Consider the following 21,496-nt stretch of genomic DNA (forward strand, 5'->3'; position numbering starts at 1 on the left):
TCGTGAAGATGTGCATAAAAATTTATTTTCAAAATACTTTTCGCAAATTCTGTATCTAGTTAAATCCTCCTCTAAAAAATCTTGTCTTTTAGTAGCTTTTAACCATAGCTCACTCCTATAACCTAAGATGTTTTTTAATAAAAATTTAATGTCTTGTTAATATCTCTTTTATTTTTTAAGATTATTTTGACTATCTTCAATAACAGGGCGTTATTCATTCTTACTAGTAATTAAAATTTACTGTTGTCAAGACAGGTTTTTTTTCAGACTTATCAAAATATTTCTTGAAAAAATACTATTGGAACTATTTCTAACACACATAGCTTGAGCAACCATTTTATGTGTGTTTCGAGATTAATATAATTAATATGATATAAGTAATATGCCGCTTAATCAGTATTTAGAAAGTAAATCAATTTATTAATGACACTACATACCTTATTTTATCCTTTGGCAATCTAAAAAATGATATTCCTTGACCCGTCTTAGATGAACACCCTTCACAAATACACGTATATCCAACCATTTTTAAAAATATAACAAAACTATTTAAACACACTTGATAAATAGAAAAAATTCCCAATAATCAGCCCGTCAATTTAACACTACAATAAGCGCATGTACTGTCGAGGTTATTCAGGAACTGACAATAAGCTTAAGCCTACATACTAAGCGAGATACTAAGCGACTACCCTTTTGGTAACTCAAAGTAGGAGGAGTTTACCAAAACTCGGTACCAGAGTTATCGCCAGGGTTTCGCATCTGTGTTGGATTAATCTGTGCCTTAATACTATTGGGGATATGATAGTCCGACCGATTTTATCAAAAAGTAAATATGTATTTATTAATTGCACAGTAATGTGGAGTGTCAACCGTGTTCTCTTTCCTTTTCTCTATTCCGGTGGTGATGTTGACGGAATTAATAAAAAATAAGTATAACAACGAACAGTGATATATTTATTTATTTGGGTAACAAACAGTGTTTTGCTTATACATCGCGTAAGAGGGTTTGTTACTGTTTTCGGCCCAGCGAGCTACCGATGTCTCTCGGGTGTTGTGACCGACTGACTGAGTGGCTGAAAAGAAACCACAGACGCTAATCTGTTTGTGTTTCTTTCCACTGACCAGATGAGCAATAAATCATTTAGGTCTGACGTATACTTTTGCAGTTTTAAGAAAACAATTTCGAATGCATTAAGTGAGTTGTTGACATAATTGTCTGATATGGTAATTAATTTATGGGGGTGCAGTTTGTTAAACCGCACAAACGAAAAACAGATGGTGAAGGATACATTCAGTTTCGTAAAACCATGTCCCTCTTAACATCTGGTTTGTATTTACATGTGAATTTTGAATGACTAATGTGGTTTCGTTTTTGAGAAAAAATAATTAAAAATTAAGAAAATAAAATTAGCAAAAATAGTAATTAAAGCGTACCGCTATATCTCTATTATATATTTCCTATTTCTCTTTGCTGACGTTTAAACTGGTAAACTGGTGAAGCGTGCCTCACCACATTCCGTTGGTTCCCGTCTTTATAGGCTCTATACTTCTTCTTCTTAAGGTGCCGAGACCGCTTGTCGATCGTTGGCTCTCATGTTGCCCAGCATATTAACAATCATTGTCTTATTTACAGCCGCACGAAATAGTTCAGTGCTAGTTTTCCCAAACCATTGGCGTAGGTTTTTAAGCCAAGAAGTTGTACGGCGGCCCACACTTCTTTTTCCCATTATTTTACCTTGCATGACAAGGTGAAGTATGTCATATTTTTCTGGGTGACGAATTATATAAATCTAAACGGGAACTGGTGTATGTTTTCAAAAGACTGATAGTGTGTAAATAAATTTATTAAATCAGCTAAGTACTTTCAGCATATTAATGCCATCATCAGAGCTATCGTCTTATAGGTGTAAAAACCTCAAAAGAAGAGAAAACTTCGAACAAACACATTCTTTAGTTTAAAATAAACCGAGGGATATAACCACTGGTTAGGGTAAAAACCCTTAAATGTTTAAAAAATCACATTTAATGTGTTTTTTATAAAATGGCTACCATTCTTACAAACAGCTGTTACTGACAAACAGCTGTTACTATTCTAGACGAATTATATGACCAAACTATTCCAATTTGCGCCTTTTAACCGTGTTCACTACTTCGCAACTTTTATTCAAACGTTGCAAAACCCTTTCGTTTGTGACTCTTTCTACCCAACTGATCTTCAGGATACGGCGGTAGACCCACATTTCAAATGCTTCTAGGTTTTTTAAAAGCGATTCTGTCAGTGTCCATGCTTCGACCCCGTAAAGTAGTACTGGGAATATATAACATAGGCTCTATACACTTGTGATCAATTTGCACAATCAGGGCTGTTGTACAAACAAGCTTATAGTAGGGTGTTGTTTGACGTGTAGTCAAGTAAAAATGAAAAATGAATAAAAATGCTAAATGTTAAATGTAAGTTTGCAATATTTTAGTACGTTATTTATTTCAGTTGGCAATTATGCACGAATCAGGCCCCGGGCTTGGGTGACTGGCGCCCTGGGTAAATGCTCTACTGGCGCCCCCTTTATTACTATAATGTAAAAGCAAATAATCTATTGTAGCGGAAGAGAAATCTTGGCCGATCCCCGTATAACAGTAAACACCTCGAGAATGACGTAATCGGATGTGCTAGGCCTCGCCGGAGAATTCTGGAAGGTACGTCACGTAGGCGGAACAAGCCGATAGCTCGAGATGGGAGTCGATTGTTCCAGAATAACAACTGGGTATAAATACGGGCATATTTTGTGAATAAGTTTAGTGTATAAGATAAATTCGTCTGTAACTTATATAAATAAAGTCGTATATAAATTACGAACCGCTAGTTTTATTGTAATTAGAAGTAATTACACTAATCACGCTACAGTTGGTGTCGGTGTTCGGTAAACTTGTGCGATATAAATAAGTGAATTACAGAGAGACTTTAAAAGATTTTTGAACTTTATTCGTCGGGAATAACCGGAGTGCGTTAATTGTTCGGTATTCGGAAAGACTTTAAAAGACTTTTGGACTTTATTCGTCGGGAATAGTTAAAGTGCGTTGATTGTTCGGTATTCGGAAAGACTTTTAAAAGACATTTTGGAAAGTACGTGTGTGCCGACCAAAGATGTTGCTACGAGAACTTACAGTAAAACAGCTCCGTGAACAGCTAGAGGAACGGGATCTGGACAGCAGTGGGCTCAAGATAGTCCTACAAGCACGACTCGAGGAAGTCCTAACGAAGAACGGAGATGATCCAGAGACGTTCCACTTCCAGTCAGCAGAACAAGCAATCTTATCGAAATTAAAAACTGTTTCTGAAACGATTGATGATACTTCTAAGATAAGCAACGAGAAATTTGAAAGTGTTTCTCAAAAGATCGATGAAACTTCTAGAAAAAGCGACGAAAAACTTGAAGAAGTTAGTAAAAAAAACAATGAGAAATTCGAAACCATTTCTCAAAAGATCGATGAAACTTCTAGAAAAAGCGATGAGAAATTTGAAAGTGTTTCTCAAGTAATAAAAGACGTTTGTAGACAGACCGACGAGAAATTTGAAGAAGTTTCCAGAACATTCGATAAGATACAGAAAAGTGTAGACGACAATAAAGAAATGCTAGAAGAGAAGATCAAACAACTAGAGAGCATGATAACTGATACAAAAGTACAACCATCAGTTAATGCAGTAGCTTTAGATCTTGTAGTGAAGGATGAAACACCGAGAGACGAAACATCGCATCATATGAGATTTAAATTACCACCATTCGATGGGAAGTCCTCTTGGTCCATATACCTTAGACAATTCGAAGCTATTGCGACCGCCAACCATTGGACCGAACAAGAAAAGGCTGTTTCCTTGACTGCTGCTTTGCGAGGTGATGCTGCAGATATATTAAGATCAATTCCTAAGGGTCAAGAAAAATGTTACCAGACCTTGTTCACTCGTCTAGAAAAACGCTATGGAGATGCCCATCTACAACAAGTATACAAAGCACAACTGAGAAATAGAAGTCAACGAGCAAGTGAGAATCTGCAAGAATTTGAAGCAGATGTGGCTCGTGTGGTGCGGTTGGCTTATCCGGAGGTGCCAGACAGCGTTTTAGAAGAAATTGCGGTAGATACCTTCGTCAATGGGCTGAAAGATAATGAACTACAGAAAGCTTTACGACTAGCAAGACCGAAAGTTTTAGATGAAGCACTTGCTATTGCCTTGGAACACGAAGCAGCTAGCCAAGCTTCACGAAACAATCGAGTAATAACCGTGGAAAAAGGCGATAAGAGAAAAGATGAACGTTTGGTGGAAATGGTACGGAGGGTGATTCGTGACACGATGCCGAAGAGACGCATGAAGAGGGCTGGAAGAGTTGGTTCAAATACAGATGGTTCCTCGATACGGCCATGCAGTGAAAGTTGTAATCACCGGCTTAAAGTAGATGAACAGCTTTGCCCTGTGAGACGAACTACCGTCGTTAATGAGCAATGGCAGCCACAACAGTTACAAGAAGCCCAAGAAGACGATCCATGTATAAAAAGAGTATTGGATTGGATGCGTCGAGGTGAGAGACCTAGTTGGCAAAACATTAGTGCATGTAGTCCGGAAGTCAAGGCCTACTGGAGCCAATGGAATTGCCTGATACTAAAAGATGATCTTCTGTACAGAACCTTTGAGAACGATGATGGTACAGAATCTAAGCTTCAGTTGATTGTACCTAAAAGTAAAGTGTCAGAAGTATTGCGTCAGTTGCATGACGGTACATCAGGTGGACACTTTGGTATTACGAAGACTCTGCAAAAGGTTCGAGAACGGTTCTATTGGGTGAACTGTAAAGATGATGTAAGAAGATGGTGCCAGAAATGTGAACTGTGTGCATCCGGTAATGGTCCAGTTGGTAAAAAGAGAGAACCCATGAGACAGTACAATGTTGGCAGTCCTATGGAAAGAGTAGCAATCGACTTTGCAGGTCCATTTCCAGAAACTGATGCTGGAAATAAATACATCCTGGTAGCCATGGATTATTTTACGAAATGGACCGAGGCCTATGCATTACCAAATCAAGAAGCTGCTACCGTTGCAGAGGTACTTGTTAAAGAATTCTTCAGCCGATTTGGTGTTCCCTTAGAGATCCACTCCGACCAAGGGCGAAACTTTGAGTCAGCTCTTTTCCAAAACGTTTGTAAATTGATTGGTGTCAATAAGACCAGAACAACACCCCTGCATCCTCAATCAGATGGGATGGTCGAGAGGATGAACCGAACGATGGGTAAACACTTGTCCAAAGTCGTATCTGAACATCAGCGAGATTGGGACCAACACATTCATTTATTCCTGATGGCCTACCGCTCGGCCGTAAATGAAACTACAGGTCAAACACCAACCTGCCTGATGTTGGGTCGTGAAGTTCGGTTGCCCTGCGACCTAGAGTTTGGCTGCGGACCTTCCGAGGAACATGTTGCAGGCGAAGACTACGTTGACCGCCTGAAATTACGAATGAACAACATTCATGAACTTGCCCGACAACACATCCAGATAGCCAGTGACAGAATGAAAGATCAATATGATTCTCGATGCAAGAATGAAAGCTTCGAAGTAGGTGATCTTGTCTGGCTTTATAATCCGCAACGTCGTCGAGGCTTATGTCCTAAACTGCAAAGACAATGGGAAGGTCCATATGAAGTTAAGAAGAAAATAAATGACGTAATATATAGAATTAAGAAGTTGCCAAACGGTAAACCAAAAGTTATTCACATAAATCGTCTTGCACCATATGCTGGCTCAAATGAAACAGAAGAAGCACGAGTCCTCCAACAGGAGATGAAAGATGTCGCACAGCCAAGTTTTAATCAATTTATGTCAAATTACGCAGCGAGAAAGAGTGCTAGATTCGGCGTGACCACAGAAGTTCAGCAAGATCTGTTTGGTGTTCCAGAAAACGTCTCTCTGGCCCACTGTGTTGCCCAAGACCTCGAGATGACTAAAGGAATATCGTCCGTATTCAATAGAAAGTTCGGCCGCCTGGACGAGTTAAGAAATCAGCAGCCTAAAATTGGAAGAGTACTGCGATTGGAAGATGGTCCTCGATCTTTGCTGTATATGGTGACCAGAAAGTCTTATACGGACACGCCAAGCTACGAGAACATATGGCGTGCTCTAACTAATTTGAAGAAAATCGTGTGTAATTATGACATCAAAAATTTGGCTTTACCAAAAATAGGCCATGCAGTAGAAAATCTGGATTGGAAGATTGTGAGAAGCATGCTTGAAGTGGTCTTCAGAGGAACTGGTGTACAAATCACTGTGTGTTGCATGAACCCGAAGATGTCGTACCCTTCAAAGACAGTAGACTGTTATTTCTTCTTGAAGGGTGTATGCAGAGCTGGAGAGTCGTGTAGATTCCGCCATCCTGGGCCTTCATTTAGAGTTGCTGATCGAGACGCTCAGATCTTAAGAGGGGAGCAGTGTAGCGGAAGAGAAATCTTGGCCGATCCCCGTATAACAGTAAACACCTCGAGAATGACGTAATCGGATGTGCTAGGCCTCGCCGGAGAATTCTGGAAGGTACGTCACGTAGGCGGAACAAGCCGATAGCTCGAGATGGGAGTCGATTGTTCCAGAATAACAACTGGGTATAAATACGGGCATATTTTGTGAATAAGTTTAGTGTATAAGATAAATTCGTCTGTAACTTATATAAATAAAGTCGTATATAAATTACGAACCGCTAGTTTTATTGTAATTAGAAGTAATTACACTAATCACGCTACACTATGTTACTTATATTTTATGAAGTAAAGTAAATAACAAGAAAACACGTCTTTCATTCACAAAACTGTAGACATTCATTTCTACATAATTCACACTTTCAGCAAAAGATTACAACTTAAAATTATATTTTTAAGATCCTACTTTGTACAAAGCATTTTAAGTGACAGATTTTTTCTAGCCTTCAATTTGGCAAACTTGTTTACTACATCAGAAAAATCTGTGCTTAGGGAAGTTTTTTTCACAACACAGTAACATGAGACAATTTAACTTGCTGTCTGAAAGAGCAGATCTCTTAACTTAACATTCTTCAGACGATTCAAACCGGAAAATCCTCTCGCTGTAGAGCAGTTGGTGACAGGTAAGGTCAGAAAAATTCTAACAGCTACTTCAAGATTTGGGAAAGTACTCTTCAATTCATTTTTTATTATGTATTCATACACGTCATGGCTGACGTTCATTGAAGTGCCGACATTCATATTTAAATTCACTTTCAATGTCATTAGGGTAGGAGGAATAAAGTTTGTTTGCAGCTTGTGACATGGCCTCTTTCTGTGATCCTTTTTGAACAAGAGTAGAGAGTTATTTTGCGCCCCCAAAAATTTGGCGCCCTGGGCAAATGCCCAGTTTGCCCATTTATAGCCCGGGGCCTGTGCACGAATATGATGCTGCATATTCCAGACATTGGTGGAGTAATTTGATGAACATTTGAGAATACAGACTTTGTCGAACTTAAAAAATTACTTACTATAAGCTAAAGTATAATGGCTATTCTCAAGCTTTGTTATGTATTTCTGCAGAAAAAATAGATTTCTTTGCTTTCATTTTTGTTGGCTTATTCCCGTTATTTAAGATAATTGAATTCTTTGGGTTTGTGATCGTAATTATTAATACGAAGTGATATACATAATAGAAAAAAACAAGCTGAAAATGCGAGCATTATCATTTATCATAACGAAAACTTTGTTTATTTACGTATTTTCATTCATAATATGGAAAATTGCTATTATGAAAAGTAGTTTAGAATTAATAATTATGTTTTAATATGCAATTGTATCATTCTAATTTAAATGTTATGAACTATAAAGGTAGTTTACTCTTGATCGAAATTCATATTTTTTATATACCTCGTATAAAATTAATAAAATTTTATATATGATGGTTGCATGATAGATCTTAGAACATGAAGAGCTTTTTATAAAGAATAACTTTTCTTCGTCAAATTAAAAACAAAAGAGTTATAAATGAAAATGTTGTTGGTATCCATAATTTGAGAAAAATCTTCAAATTTTTTTTCCTTTAGAAGGATGTAATTGCACATATCAGACCATAATTTTTTATACCAAACAATATTATTTCATATACTGTCGTTTCGCTAAACTCAGACATAACTGGCTAGTGATTTTTGTCAATAATTTTGCCAATTGGGCAAAAAAAAATGATTACTAATTAGTTAATAATTACTAAATAATTAGTAATTTTGCCAATTTTGGCAAAATTCGCAAAAAACAAAAAATTACCTACTAAAATCACTAGCCAGTTCTGTCGAGTTTAGCGAACCGACTATATTTTAATTTCATAGCAAATGGAACAGTCCATTTATCATAAAGGGGAGGCCGTATACCCGTATAAACCTTTTTAAAGCTGTTAATAAATTATTGCTTTTAAAATATACTCAAATTGTATTTTTGAACATCTTAATTATTTTATATAATAATTAAATTCACTATCAAATGTCATTGATGTTTTATTAATACTTAATTTAAAATTTAGTTTGACATTCACGAAGTGTCAAACTCAAATGTAAATAATCTATGTTTTGCTTAACAAATCGAGATGCCTAGCGTACTACATACAAAAAACTAGCCTACTTAATAGCAACGATTTCAGCTAGACGTGTAGTGTGTCGGCAGAAAATAAAACGATTGTGACGTCACATTTTAGACTTTGAGGTCGATTATCTCGAAGACGGTTAGAAATATCGAAATGCCGTTTTCAGATTTGGATTCAGAAGAAAAAACTACATAAGAATCCATCGATAAATCTGATGTGAGTGTTGCAGGAGCGGCAACGCAATATCACACACACACACACACACACACACTTTTGCGAATTTATAAACGAAATGTTTTCGTTGATAACAGTACGCTTCAGAGCTGGGACACAAGCTGTCATGATATACAGAAGGGACGATTTAACTGGTAGCAGAAGTTTTCACAAAATAAAATATAGATGCAAACAAAAAATAACGGTTTAATTATAGTCGCACAGCATTATTAAAAAAAAAACGAAGCCAAGAAGAAAATGCTAGGAACTAGCCCCCAAACAAAACAAAGAAATTTCAGATTTTAGCAGACCAACCTGAAGATCCCCGAAGGATGGTATGAAAGTTAGACATCGTAATCCCAACCTTAATTACACGTAACGATGAGTATTGTAGCGAGACAGTGTTCTCGGCCGAGTGCTCGTTTGGTATAAACATACTAACGAGTACTTGGCCGAGCACTCGACCCAGTCATATGGCGAGAGAGTCACTCGAATCTTGTTCCATTTACTAGGCCGAGTCTTCGACCTCCCACCCTTCAATCGTATACTCGCCAATACACTCGGTATGTATAAACAACACTCGCTGTGTAACTGTGCACATTACCACTTCATCAGAGGAGACGACTTGTGTTATTCAGGGCCAATTTCTCACATCGAGTTCAACTCCAGTTTAACCTGAACTTCTAGTAAACGTCAGTTTAAAGTCAAAATCGTCTTTCTCAATTCGCACGTTCAACCGATGGCAGTTTAAACTTGAAAACGCTTGAACGGTGGAATTCGGCCGTTCAAAGATTTCAGAACTCAGTTCAGATGATTTCATGGACTACGCATGCGTTGTATTAACACGAAACGCTGTCATATATAAATATATCCTATTTTATTATATTAAGCTTAACGATAAAGGATAACATTATTTTTGTTTTTATATTTATTTATAATTGACTATTTGACTAAAATGACTATTTGACTATAAATACTTAAATTTAACTTTACTCAAAAACAGCATAAAAAAGGTAATTCAAAATGGCGACAGTTTTTTACTTTTTGCCATCTATTGGCATTTCTCGAAAGCTGTAGAACGAGCGCTGACATGAACGAGCAATGAGAAATGCAATCCCAACAAACCGTAGATCACCGGTGAACCTGGTTCAACTGAACCATAGATTACCGCAGGTATGAGAAATCGACCCTCAATGTGATTTGTGGTTCTTAAAAATAGGTAACAAGTGGAACTCAGATAGGACAATAAAGTTAGTTCAGTTGTATAAGTCACACCCTTGCTTATGAAATTTCAAATCTTATATAGTATACAAATAAACAAAAACGTGATGCAGCATATGTATCGATTGTAGAAGAAATAAATATTGTTGGTTTTATAACTAAAGAAGTCAAATAAAATAAAAAATTTAAATTCGACATATAGACAAGAAATAAAAAATCAATGAATCGAAGAAATCGGGAGCAGCGAGATTTAGTCTTCTTAAAATCCATTGTCTATAGTCCAAAGACGCTTATCTGCTTCTCATAATATATCCGTCAATTCTTGTATAAGCAGTGGTATAAGCTGTTTGATATATTTTTAATTTTAGCTTTACGATCAATAAGTGCACTACTCCTTGTTCTTGTGAATCGAAACTGAACTGACTTGCCTCCAAATTCAAAAATTGCCAAATACATATAAACCATCGCTCGCCCTCACCACTGTCTCGGCCTAGTAACAGTTTGCTGTCTCGCCACTGTACTCGTTACGTGTAATCAAGCCATTAGGCTACAACTTTGACAAAACAAAACATTGCCTTAAAATAAGAGGAAGAAGAAGAAGCTATTATTTTATAAAATTTCATCTTTGTATGTATTTTCGTGTGTTTTCTAAGGATCTTCTTATAGTTCGCTTATTCTTTAACAAGTTGTTAATAGTCATTATTCGTCATTAGCTAAAATTCTGACTGTGACCCTCTCGTATAAGCTAGTTTCTTCTTTTTACTATTAAGAGTTTTAACGTGAGTAGTTCATCTGCCTTTTCTGAAACCATTTTGTTCTTCTAGCTCTCTATAAATATAATTACATTGTCTGGCAAAAAAGCGAAATCCTGACTTTTTTGTTTTTATTATTATCTATTGGCCTATTTTGGGCAAAACCTGGTCTCCGTTGTCTTCAAGACTTTTATACATGAAATAATTAGATACAACACAAGATTATTTTATTAAAAACATTTTCAATAATGACAGTAGCATGAAAAACTAAATTCAGAAAAACTGAGTTCTCAATGATCTGGAAATTAAACAGAATAATAAAAGTGATTTGTCACTTTCAGGAGAAATCAACGAAATTTTTGTAAAATACAAATACATAATACAGATGTGTGTTCTCGTGTATTTGCCCGTGTGTAGCATGTTTCTTGTGAAAACAACGTGCTCCTTTAATTTATTAATTTGCAACATCACATTATTTAACGAAATTTTTTCCCGAACGACTATAGTCATAATACATGGAAAAACTAAAATCTCGATGATCTTGACATTAAACTGATTAATAAAAGTTACTTGTATAAATTTTTAAAGAAATCAACGTTTTCAATTCAATATTAGTACTCAATATTACTAATGTGAGGTACTCAATATTAGTAATTCCAAAGTTCTATTTTATTATTAAAGTTTGAAATCCGAGGGTGTACTGGTTTCTTTATCCAACAATGTAATATACTTCACTAATTTGTATATAATTCTCTAATTTTCAAATCAGTCGTGAATTCGTAAACCCGTAGTTGAAATTTGAAAGCGTGCCAAAGCGCTCCCATTTGCCCGTTTACTAGAGCATCACCGTAATGACTCTAAATTAGCTCCTGCCAAGTGCCTCAATAATTCAAGTCCAATGCCGTTAGATAAATAAAACTGCTAATGGATGCTTTTGATTTAAAATAAAGCACGGAGATAGGAGAATGACTGTAATAGCTCAACTTGTATTTCCGATTTCGATTTGATGTAATATTTACATCGGATCGTAGGTCACTGTTTTTAGTTCTATGTGAATATTTAATGTGAAAGAGATTGGTGTCAGAATCTTTGGCAATCTTTTATGGAAATAGGAAAAGAGCTGGTTTATTTTATCCTTTTTACGTTTATATCGGAAGTATGTCTTAAAAGTGAACATTTTATTTATTTATACTACTCCATTTGAGATAATCTAATTATATCACTAATTCTTTGGATTTATTTTAACCTGATTTAAACAGGTAGACCAGGGAAATGAGAATTTTTCAAGACAGTCGCTGTAATTACTATAAAAAAATCAAATAATAATGGTTTTAGGTTCTGTTTGGGTAAAATAACAAAAGTTATGTAAGCAAATTCGTCCACAATTTTTTTGTATATTGTTATTTATTAACAATTTAAGTGAAATCTGGCTGATTTTTAGAATTTTCGTCTTTTCTATAAGTTAAAACTATTCTTATTATTTTATCAAAAAACTTTAATGTCCTTTTTATCACAAATTATCAACTTTTAGATGGTAAAAAAAAGTAGTTAAAAGCTCGGGCCAAGAAAGTAGAGATTGTTGTATATTGTATACATATCTCCACCTAAATTTTTATCTTCTTCTTCTTCTTCAAGTCCGTCTCCTATCGGAGGTTGGAAATCATCACAGCTATTCTTACCTTACTGGCGGCTGCCCTAAATAGGTCGATGGAACTGCAGCCGAACCATTCCCTCAGATTTCTTAACCAAGATATTCTGCGCCTACCGATACTTCTCTTACCCCTGATTTTACCCTGAATGATCAGTCTCAGCAGCGAGTATTTGTCACCTCTCATAACATGGCCAAAGTATTCAAGCTTTCTTTTAACAGTAAGTACAACTTCACATCCTTTTCCGATCCGACGTAAAATTTCGGCATTCGTCACGTGGTCCACCCAAGATACACGTAGCATTCTACGGTAACACCACATCTCAAAAGCTTCAATGTTTTTAATGCTGCCCATCTTGATGGTCCATGACTCAACTCCGTATAATAAAGTGGAGAAGATATAACACCGCAGCATACGCACTCTCAGATCAAGATTTATGTCACGACTACAGAGAAATATTTTCATCTTGTTAAATGCTGATCTAGCTATTTCTATTCTTGCTCTTATTTCTTTTGTTTGATCGCCTGTATGATCCAGGCAAGCTCCAAGGTATTTATAGGAGGATACCCTTTCTATAACCGTGTTATTGACAACCAAATCATTCCTGGCGTGTGGATCTTTTGTTATTACCATCCATTTAGTTTTTCTGAGGTTTAATGTAAGTCCGTAGCTGTTGCAGTAGTGGTTAGTGCGTTCCATCAGTCGTTGCAGATCTGTAAGATTGTCTGCTAATATCACTGTGTCGTCAGCGTATCTCAAATTATTGATTGTATTTCCGTTGATCACTACACCACAACTAACGTCCGACAGAGCTTCTTTAAATATGACTTCGCTATAAAAATTAAACAAAAGAGGAGACAGAATACACCCCTGTCTTACTCCTCTACATATTTTGATCTCCTCAGTCATTTCATCATCTACCTTGACTCGTGCTGTTTGATTCCAATACAAATTAGTTATTATTCTAATATCTTTTTGATCAATGTTCTTTTCGACTAGAAGTTGTCTCAGTCGGTCGTGTCGGACTCTATCGAAGGCCTTCTCAAAGTCTATAAAGCAGGCGTATACATCCTGATTGATATCCAAACACTGTTGAAATAGTACGCCCACACCAAAGAGCGCTTCCCTCGTACCAAGGCCGTTCCTGAAGCCCATTTGTGTTTCACTTATATCTTCTTCAAGTTTGCGGAAAATTCTATTATGAATGATTTTTAGAAAAACTTTAAGCATATGACTCATCAAGGCAATCGTTCTGTAATCCGAGCACTCTTTTACATTTGATTTTATCTTCTATCTTCCCCTAAATTTTTAGACAATTTAATATTGTCAAGCAAATGATAGGAGCCCAAGCGGGGAATTTGCAGTTACTCGAGCTAGTGAGAAAATCACATGGGGAGAAACCTTGTACCCTGTAAATGTACTCCTAACATAGATTGGCTCTTAATACAGGGGAGTTCGTTAAGGGGGGTCCGAAAAAAAATCTATCCTTATAAAAACTCGAAATCGTCAGATTAATATTAGGTTATAAAAACTCGAAATCGTCAGATTAATATTAGGTAGGTAAGTTAAGTGCATGCAGAACTGTGTGTATATTTAAGACATCTGACGATTTGAGCAGGGCGTTAGGAAATGGGCGAGTTACAAAGTTTCACAAAAAAAGCGAATATTTTGCGAAATGAACATCTGATCGAAAAACTGAAAAATACATGTATTCAATATTTTTGAAAAATCTATCGAATGACACCAAACACGGCCACCCACGGAGGTGGGTGGGTGTTACTTTAAAATCTTTAAGGGTCCCCATTTTTTATTGCAGATTTGGGATTCCTTGCTTAAAAATAAGTAACTTTTATTCGAAACATTTTTTCGAACTATGGATAGATGGAGCTATAATCGGAAGAAACGATTGTTGGAAATGGAAAATTAAATTAAAAAATGGAAAGTCCCCACTAAAATGGAAAACTTACTTAACTTTTTTTGGTTTTAGTACCTAATCTTCACAACCCAATAGGTCCCCATAACGCTTTAGGAACTGCAATTTTAGCATCCTTGCCTCCCCTACTAAAAAATACTGTCAGTTTACAGATGACAAAAAAAAAATGTTATTTTCGAAAAACTGGCTGTGCTAGACAGCTGTATCTTGACTCGAATATTCTTGAAGGATTTTAATTTCCAAATGCTCGTTTGAAATGTATTCAAAAACCCTTTCATTTGTCGGTTTCTACATTTTTTCCTCGTTTAGTTTAAACTTTTTGACAATTACATAGTTGAAAATCATAAAATTTTAAGTTTTCTTTTCCTTCATCTTAATCTACACTCGGGTGCAAAATTAACCGGATACCTTAAAAATGGGTAATTTTTGATGTCTCGCAATTCCTAAACCTGTTGTTCGATTTAAGTGATTTTTTAATATGTTATAGCCTTATTCTTTAACAATACCGTTTTAATAATATTGTTGCTAAACAGTTAAATTTTCATTGTATACGAGGTGTACCAATGAAACTGTGTTTTTTTCTTAAACTTCGCACCACCCTGTGGAATATTCTAGCATTTACAAAATACTGAAATTGAAATCTAACTACAGCCTCATGTTTTCCAAACATTTTGCTTTTTGGTTCATTCGCGTACATTGGACCATAAAAAAGTTAGGTACTTTAACAACTAGCCATGTTTTTCATGAATACAGGGTCTTTTTAAATAAGTATGGCAACCTTTAAAGGGTAATTCTGCATGAAAAAATAATGACAGTTTGCTTTATAAACGGTATGTCCGCAAATGCTTCGTTTCTGAGATAGGGGGTGTTGACATTTTTCTTACAAACTGATGATTTATTTATTGCTTTAAAACCGGTTGAGATATGCAAATGAAATTTGGTGGGTTTTAAGACGTAAATATTGCACATTTTTTGACATACAACTAAGAATTTAATATTCACCATTGGCGCGCATACGGGTAATATGACAGCTCATATTACCCGTATGCGCGCCAATGGTGAATATTAAATTCTAACTTGTATGTCAAAAGTTGTATAATAACTACGTCTTAAAATCCACCAAATTTCATTTGCAGATCTCAACCGGTTTTAAAGCAATAAATAAATCGTCAGTTTATAACAAAAATTTCAACACCCTCTATCTTAGAAATTAAGCATTTGCGGACATAGGTTTATAAAGCAAACTGTCATTATTTTTTCATGTAGAATAACTCCATAAAGTTTGCCATGCTTATTTAAAAACATACTGTTTTGATAAAAAACATGGCTAACTGTTAAAGTACCTAACTTTTTAACGGTCCAACATAAGCGAATGACTCAAAAAACAGAATGTTGAGAAAACATAAGGCTATATTTGGGTTTAAATTTGAGTATCTTGTAAATGTTAGAATACTCCACAAGGCGATGCAAAGTTTTAGAAAAAAAACACAGCTTCATTGGTACACCCGGTATACAATGAAAATTTACCTGTTTAGCAACAATATCATTGGAACGATATTGTTGAAGAATAAGGCTATAACATATTAAAAAATCACTCAAATCGGACAACAGATTTAGGAATTGCGAGATATCAAAAATTACCCATTTTTAAGGTGTCCGGTTAATTTTGCACCCGAGTGTATAAAATACAACGTATCTTTTGCGGTTTTGAAAATTATATCTTCAAAAAGTTGACATAACAAGAAAAATGAGACCTTGTGTGCTAAAATCGGTCGACAGGGCTTAGATTAGAGATATAGATCTTCAAATTAGTATAGCGTAAAAGGGGACTATTTTTGACCCTTTCGAATGGCTCACCAAGCCCAGTCTCACCTAGAGAGCTAAAAAAAATGGCTATAGGCTACTTTTTTTAAGGTACAGTAATACATAATTGAGCACGTAAAGGTTGGGAAAATAAATAAAAAATAAAATTTTTTCATTACTGGGCGATTTTGGAAATAAATCCCGAAACAGGCCGATTTTTATTTTTAAATTACGATTTTGTGGCATATATATCATACTAGTGACGTCATCCATCTGGTCATGTTGACGTAATCGATGATTTTTTTTTAATCAGAATAGATTTTAAAAAATCATAATTTACTCTGCTCACACTATACCAAAATTTCGTAAAATCCTCGGACGTCGGACACCCCCCCCCCCTTACAAAAGTGACCGAAAAGTAAAATATCTTGTTCATATATTATTTAGAATTTTAAATTGCATATTAAAATTTGTCCCAAACTACAAAACATAATATTTTTCCGGTATTCGTTTAAGTTAATTTTTCTAGATGAAATAAAATTATTCATTCGTGATTTTCCTTTCAGTGGATTTCGGCGTATCAGCCCAACTGGACCGGACAATTGGACGTCGTAATACATTCATCGGTACCCCCTACTGGATGGCCCCCGAAGTTATAGCTTGCGACGAAAATCCCGATGCCACATATGACAATCGCAGTGATCTTTGGTCTCTCGGTATTACTGCCCTGGAAATGGCAGAATCTCAGCCTCCGTTATGTGAGGTAAGCGTTTTTCTGATGAAAGAAATTTAATTTACGATACATGTTCTCTATTATGTGATAAAAATAAAATTTTCGAATTGGTAATCGCCAAAATGGTAGATAAACTAGGCTGTTCAATAAGTTTTGCGATTCGATAAGAAAAACACGATTTTGTGGTTTGAAATACACTTTATGACTCAGTGTAGTCTCCCCGAACATCAATACACTTGTTACAACGAGATTCCAATTTATAAATTCCATCCCTGAAGTTAGAATTTGGAAGGGGTGCAAAATACTCTTCCACAGCTATTATGGCCTTACATTTGATGAAAAACGCTTTCCACGCATGAATTTTTTAGGTATTGAAACAGATGGAAGTCACTAGGGGCCAAATCTAATGAATACGGTGAACACTCCAATAATTCGAATGTTAGCTTCATGGATTTTAGCCTTTGTTAAACTACTCATATGACACGATGCACTGTCCTGATGAAAAATAATTTTTTTTCTGCTACAAACCTTCTTTTTTCACGAATTTTTTCCTTCAGCTGGTCTAAAAGGTTACGATAATATTATATACAGAATTATATATATATATATATATATATATATATATATATATATATATATATATATTATATATATATAATTATATATTATATACAGAATTTACTGTCTTACCAGTTTGCAAGTAATCCACAAAAAAAATTCCTCTCGCATCCCAAAAAACTGATGCTAACTTCAGAGCCGAAGAAGCAGGTTCACACCACTCTTTATCCTCTTGTTTTCATTCAAGATCATGTTGATAAACCCAAGTCTCATTCAGAGTGATAAATCGACGCACAAAATGTACTTAATCCTTCGAAAACGCTCTAAATGTCGTTGAGAAAGTTGCATTCGAATGTGTTTTTGTTCCATTATTAGCGAATGCGGTACCCATTAGTCCAGAAAGCCACTGCGTATCCGCTAGGAAAAATATTCTGATTCGGATTTTTGGCACAATCTTACTCAAAAAGGACTCCTTTTAACAAATTTGCATGTTGCCAGGACCAAAAGGTCGTCAAAAATTTTTTAAACGTTTTTTTTTTTTGTTTTTTTCCTAAAATTATTTTTTTTTGCATGGAAAAAGTTTTTTTAGGTTTTTTGGATCATTCCAAACAGAAAAGGTCTTTAGTGACTTGTCTCTAAAAATGACAGTTTTTGACATATAAGCGATTAAAAATTGAAAAATTGCGAAATCGGCCATTTTTAACCCTCAAAAACTATGTGAAAAGCTGAAAATTTGAATGTTGCCAAGGTAGGTAGATATTCTTTAAACATCGATTGGTGAAATCCCGAAGAGTTTTTTGCAATACAATATTCAAAACTCCTTTGTTTTTTAATTGCTAATCAAGCGTGCGCTACACTATATTCCACCGACAGTATGGTGCAAATGAAAGGAATAAATTCGTTATTTCGTAAACCGGCGACTTTAAGAAAAAATCCCGAAACAGGTCGATTTTTATTTTTAAGTTATGATATTGTGACATGTATGGTATACTAGTGACGTCATACATCTGGATGACGTAATCGATGATTTTTAAATAAGAATAGGGGTCGTGTGCTAGTTCATTTGAAAGGTTCTTCAATTCTCTATTCAGTAATATAAACATTTACATAATTATTTATACAGGGTGTCCAAATAATTTTTATTAAATTAAATTATTTGAAAAAAAAAGAAGTAGAAGGACACCCTGTATAAATAATTATGTAAATGTTTACATTACTGAATAGAGAATTGAAGAACCTTTCAAATGAGCTACCACACGACCCCTATTCTCATTTAAAAAATCATCGATTACGTCATCACGCCCAGACGGATGACGTCACTAGTATACCATATATGCCACAATATCATAACTTAAAAATAAAAATCGACCTGTTTCGGGATTTTTCCTTAAAGTCGCCGGTTTACGAAATAACGAATTTATTCCTTTCATTTGCACCATACTGTCGGTGGAAAATAGTGTTGCGCACGCTTGATTAGCAATCAAAAAACAAAGGAGTTTTCAATATTGTATTGTAAAAAACTCTTCGGGATTTCATCAATCGATGTTTAAAGAATATCTACCTACCTTGGCAACATTCAAATTTTCAGTTTTTCACATAGTTTTTGAGGGTTAAAAATGGCCGATTTCGCAATTTTTCAACTTTTAATCGCTTATATGTCAAAAACTATCATTTTTAGAGAAAAGTCACTAAAGACCTTTTCTGTTTGGAATGATCCTAAAAAAAACTTTTTTCCATGCAAAAAAAATAATTTTAGGAAAAAAACGTTTAAAAAATTTTTGACCACCTTTTGGTTCTGGCAGCATGCAAATTTGTTAAAAGGAGTCCTTTTTGAGTAAGATTGTGCAAAAAATCCGAATCAGAATATTTTTCCTAGCGGATGCGCAGTGGCTTTCTGGACTACATTGTGAACGCAGCTTTCAGAAACCTAATACTTGAGTCAAAATATAGCTTACACTGTCCAATGAGATGTCTAGGGCTTTTACTAAATCTCTTTCGGTCACTACATGATTTTTCAATAACCCGGTATTTTTTCTACGATTTCTGGTGTTGCTGTTTTTGGACGTTCTTGAAGTGGATGGCCTTCAAGGCTTGTACGACCACGTTTAATTTAAGCAATCCATCTTTTTCCTGTATTCTGTATTACTTGAAGGGGAAGAGTCCTTATACACTTTCAATATTTCTCCAGATCTCTCGAGATCTCCAGCCCTATGGTCGGACCAAATAAAGGTCTCATGCCTGGTTGCTCATTCTCCAAAGAAACACAGCACGCACAGGAGAGAGATAACTGGACAGATATAGTCAGACGAATTACATGAACCCACTACATCCTTACATAGGAGAAAAGATAGGAGGAGGATCAGCTGGAGTAGGATATAATATCTTTCTCCTCTCATTACATGACCAAAATATTCTAATTTTCTCTTCTGGATGGTAAATATTAGTTTACGTGATTTATGCAGGCGGTACAATACTCGCTCATTTGTGCTCATTTGACGTCTTGTCCAAAAAATCTAAAACTATACGTTATATATGCGTCTATACGTTAACATTTCAGAAACTTCCCATTTTTTATTGCGAGTTGTTTTTAAAGGTCATATAATAATCCCTAGGCTGCCAAACCTGTTAGACTTCATTAGAATACAAAGATGTCCGGCCCTGCAATGGGCCGGACATGTGATACGAATGGGAGAGGATACGCTACCAGAAAGAGCACTGAACGCTAGAATGTAGGGAAAAGACCGGTTGGAAAGCCAAGAAAGCGGTGGAAAGACACAGTAAACAGCGACGCACAAGCCCTTTTAGGAGTCCGTGTATGGAGAATAGCAGCCACAGACAAGGAAGGGTGGAGGCAAAAAATAAAGGAGGCCAAGGCTCAATTTGGGCTTTAGTGCCGTAGTAGAAGAAGAAGGCTGCCAAATATGTAAAATAAAACAATGAGTAATTGTGTAGGACCAGCAATAAATAATATTTAACAAACACCATTTATTCTGTAGAAAGATCGTATGCTATCACAAGGGAGGGGCACGTGAAGAAGATTTCATTATAATATTTCAGTTTCCAAAAGAAGGCTGTTTAAAAAACTGTCTGTAAAAATGTGTACGCAAATAAATGGAGAGATTTAAATGTCAGGCTTTACTAATAATTTTAATTTTAACTATTTAGAATGGGAAATAGGCCACAATATTATTAAAAAATGATTTTTATTAACGTTTCGACGCCCAAATCGGGTGCCGTTGTCAAAATATAAAATACTATTAACATAAACAAAAATGTTGTTGCTTAGTAAAAAAAAAGTCTTCTAATAATTTATTTAATTTGACTCATTTATATCGGCAATTCAGAAACATATGATACATTTTAAAGTAGAAGACTTTAAAATGATATTGCCAATATTTATGAGTTGCGTTCCTGGGACGACTTTACTGAAAGATAGTTCATTCGATTACATGAAATCAACCCAAACTCAAGAATATCCGTCACAAAAAAAAATCATAGCATGTGATCTGTCTTTAAAAAGATAACCACATGCAACGGTGACATTAAAATTCTCGCGCTAGAGATCTCATAGTAAATCACGAGGGAAAACCAGGAAAAACCTCGTGATACTATCCCGACATCGTAAGTATTTGGTCTTACATTTAATTTACTCTCAAAATTAATACCAAATTCTGACTTTACTATAATTTTGTTTAAATTATAAATAATATCAATAATACATGGATATATAAGTAATACTAAAATATAAAATATGTACTAACTCGACTATTGACTTACTAATTGTGGTATTTTCTTTCTATTGACTTCCTCTTTCAGTATGGGTATCCACATCCTACTGCATTCCACCGAGGAATTTGCGACACAATTGGTTTCGTTTAGCATAATTCCGCCTCTTTGATTTTTCTCTTTTTACTATCTGTTTTTTTCAGGACTATACTTGAATCTCTCCACTGAACTCTATGTTCATTATCCCATGCGTGTTGACATATAATAATTTTAATGCTGTACTGGTATTCTAATCCA

At 35.3% G+C, this 21,496-nt stretch overlaps 1 protein-coding gene across 13 annotated transcripts in view; it reads left to right on the plus strand.

The window, feature by feature from the left end:
• LOC114340505 (serine/threonine-protein kinase mig-15) overlaps positions 1–21,496 on the plus strand; it is a 315,391-nt gene that overhangs the window by 159,667 nt on the left and 134,228 nt on the right. For all 13 annotated transcript variants that reach the window (XM_028291310.2, XM_028291254.2, XM_028291296.2 and 10 more), the window contains exon 5: positions 16,749–16,945. In XM_028291310.2, coding sequence (XP_028147111.1) covers positions 16,749–16,945 — 197 coding nt within the window. The remainder of the gene's footprint in view (positions 1–16,748; positions 16,946–21,496) is intronic.

This window comes from Diabrotica virgifera, chromosome 7 (genome assembly GCF_917563875.1).
Source record: "Diabrotica virgifera virgifera chromosome 7, PGI_DIABVI_V3a".
Lineage (NCBI taxonomy): Eukaryota > Metazoa > Arthropoda > Insecta > Coleoptera > Chrysomelidae > Diabrotica > Diabrotica virgifera.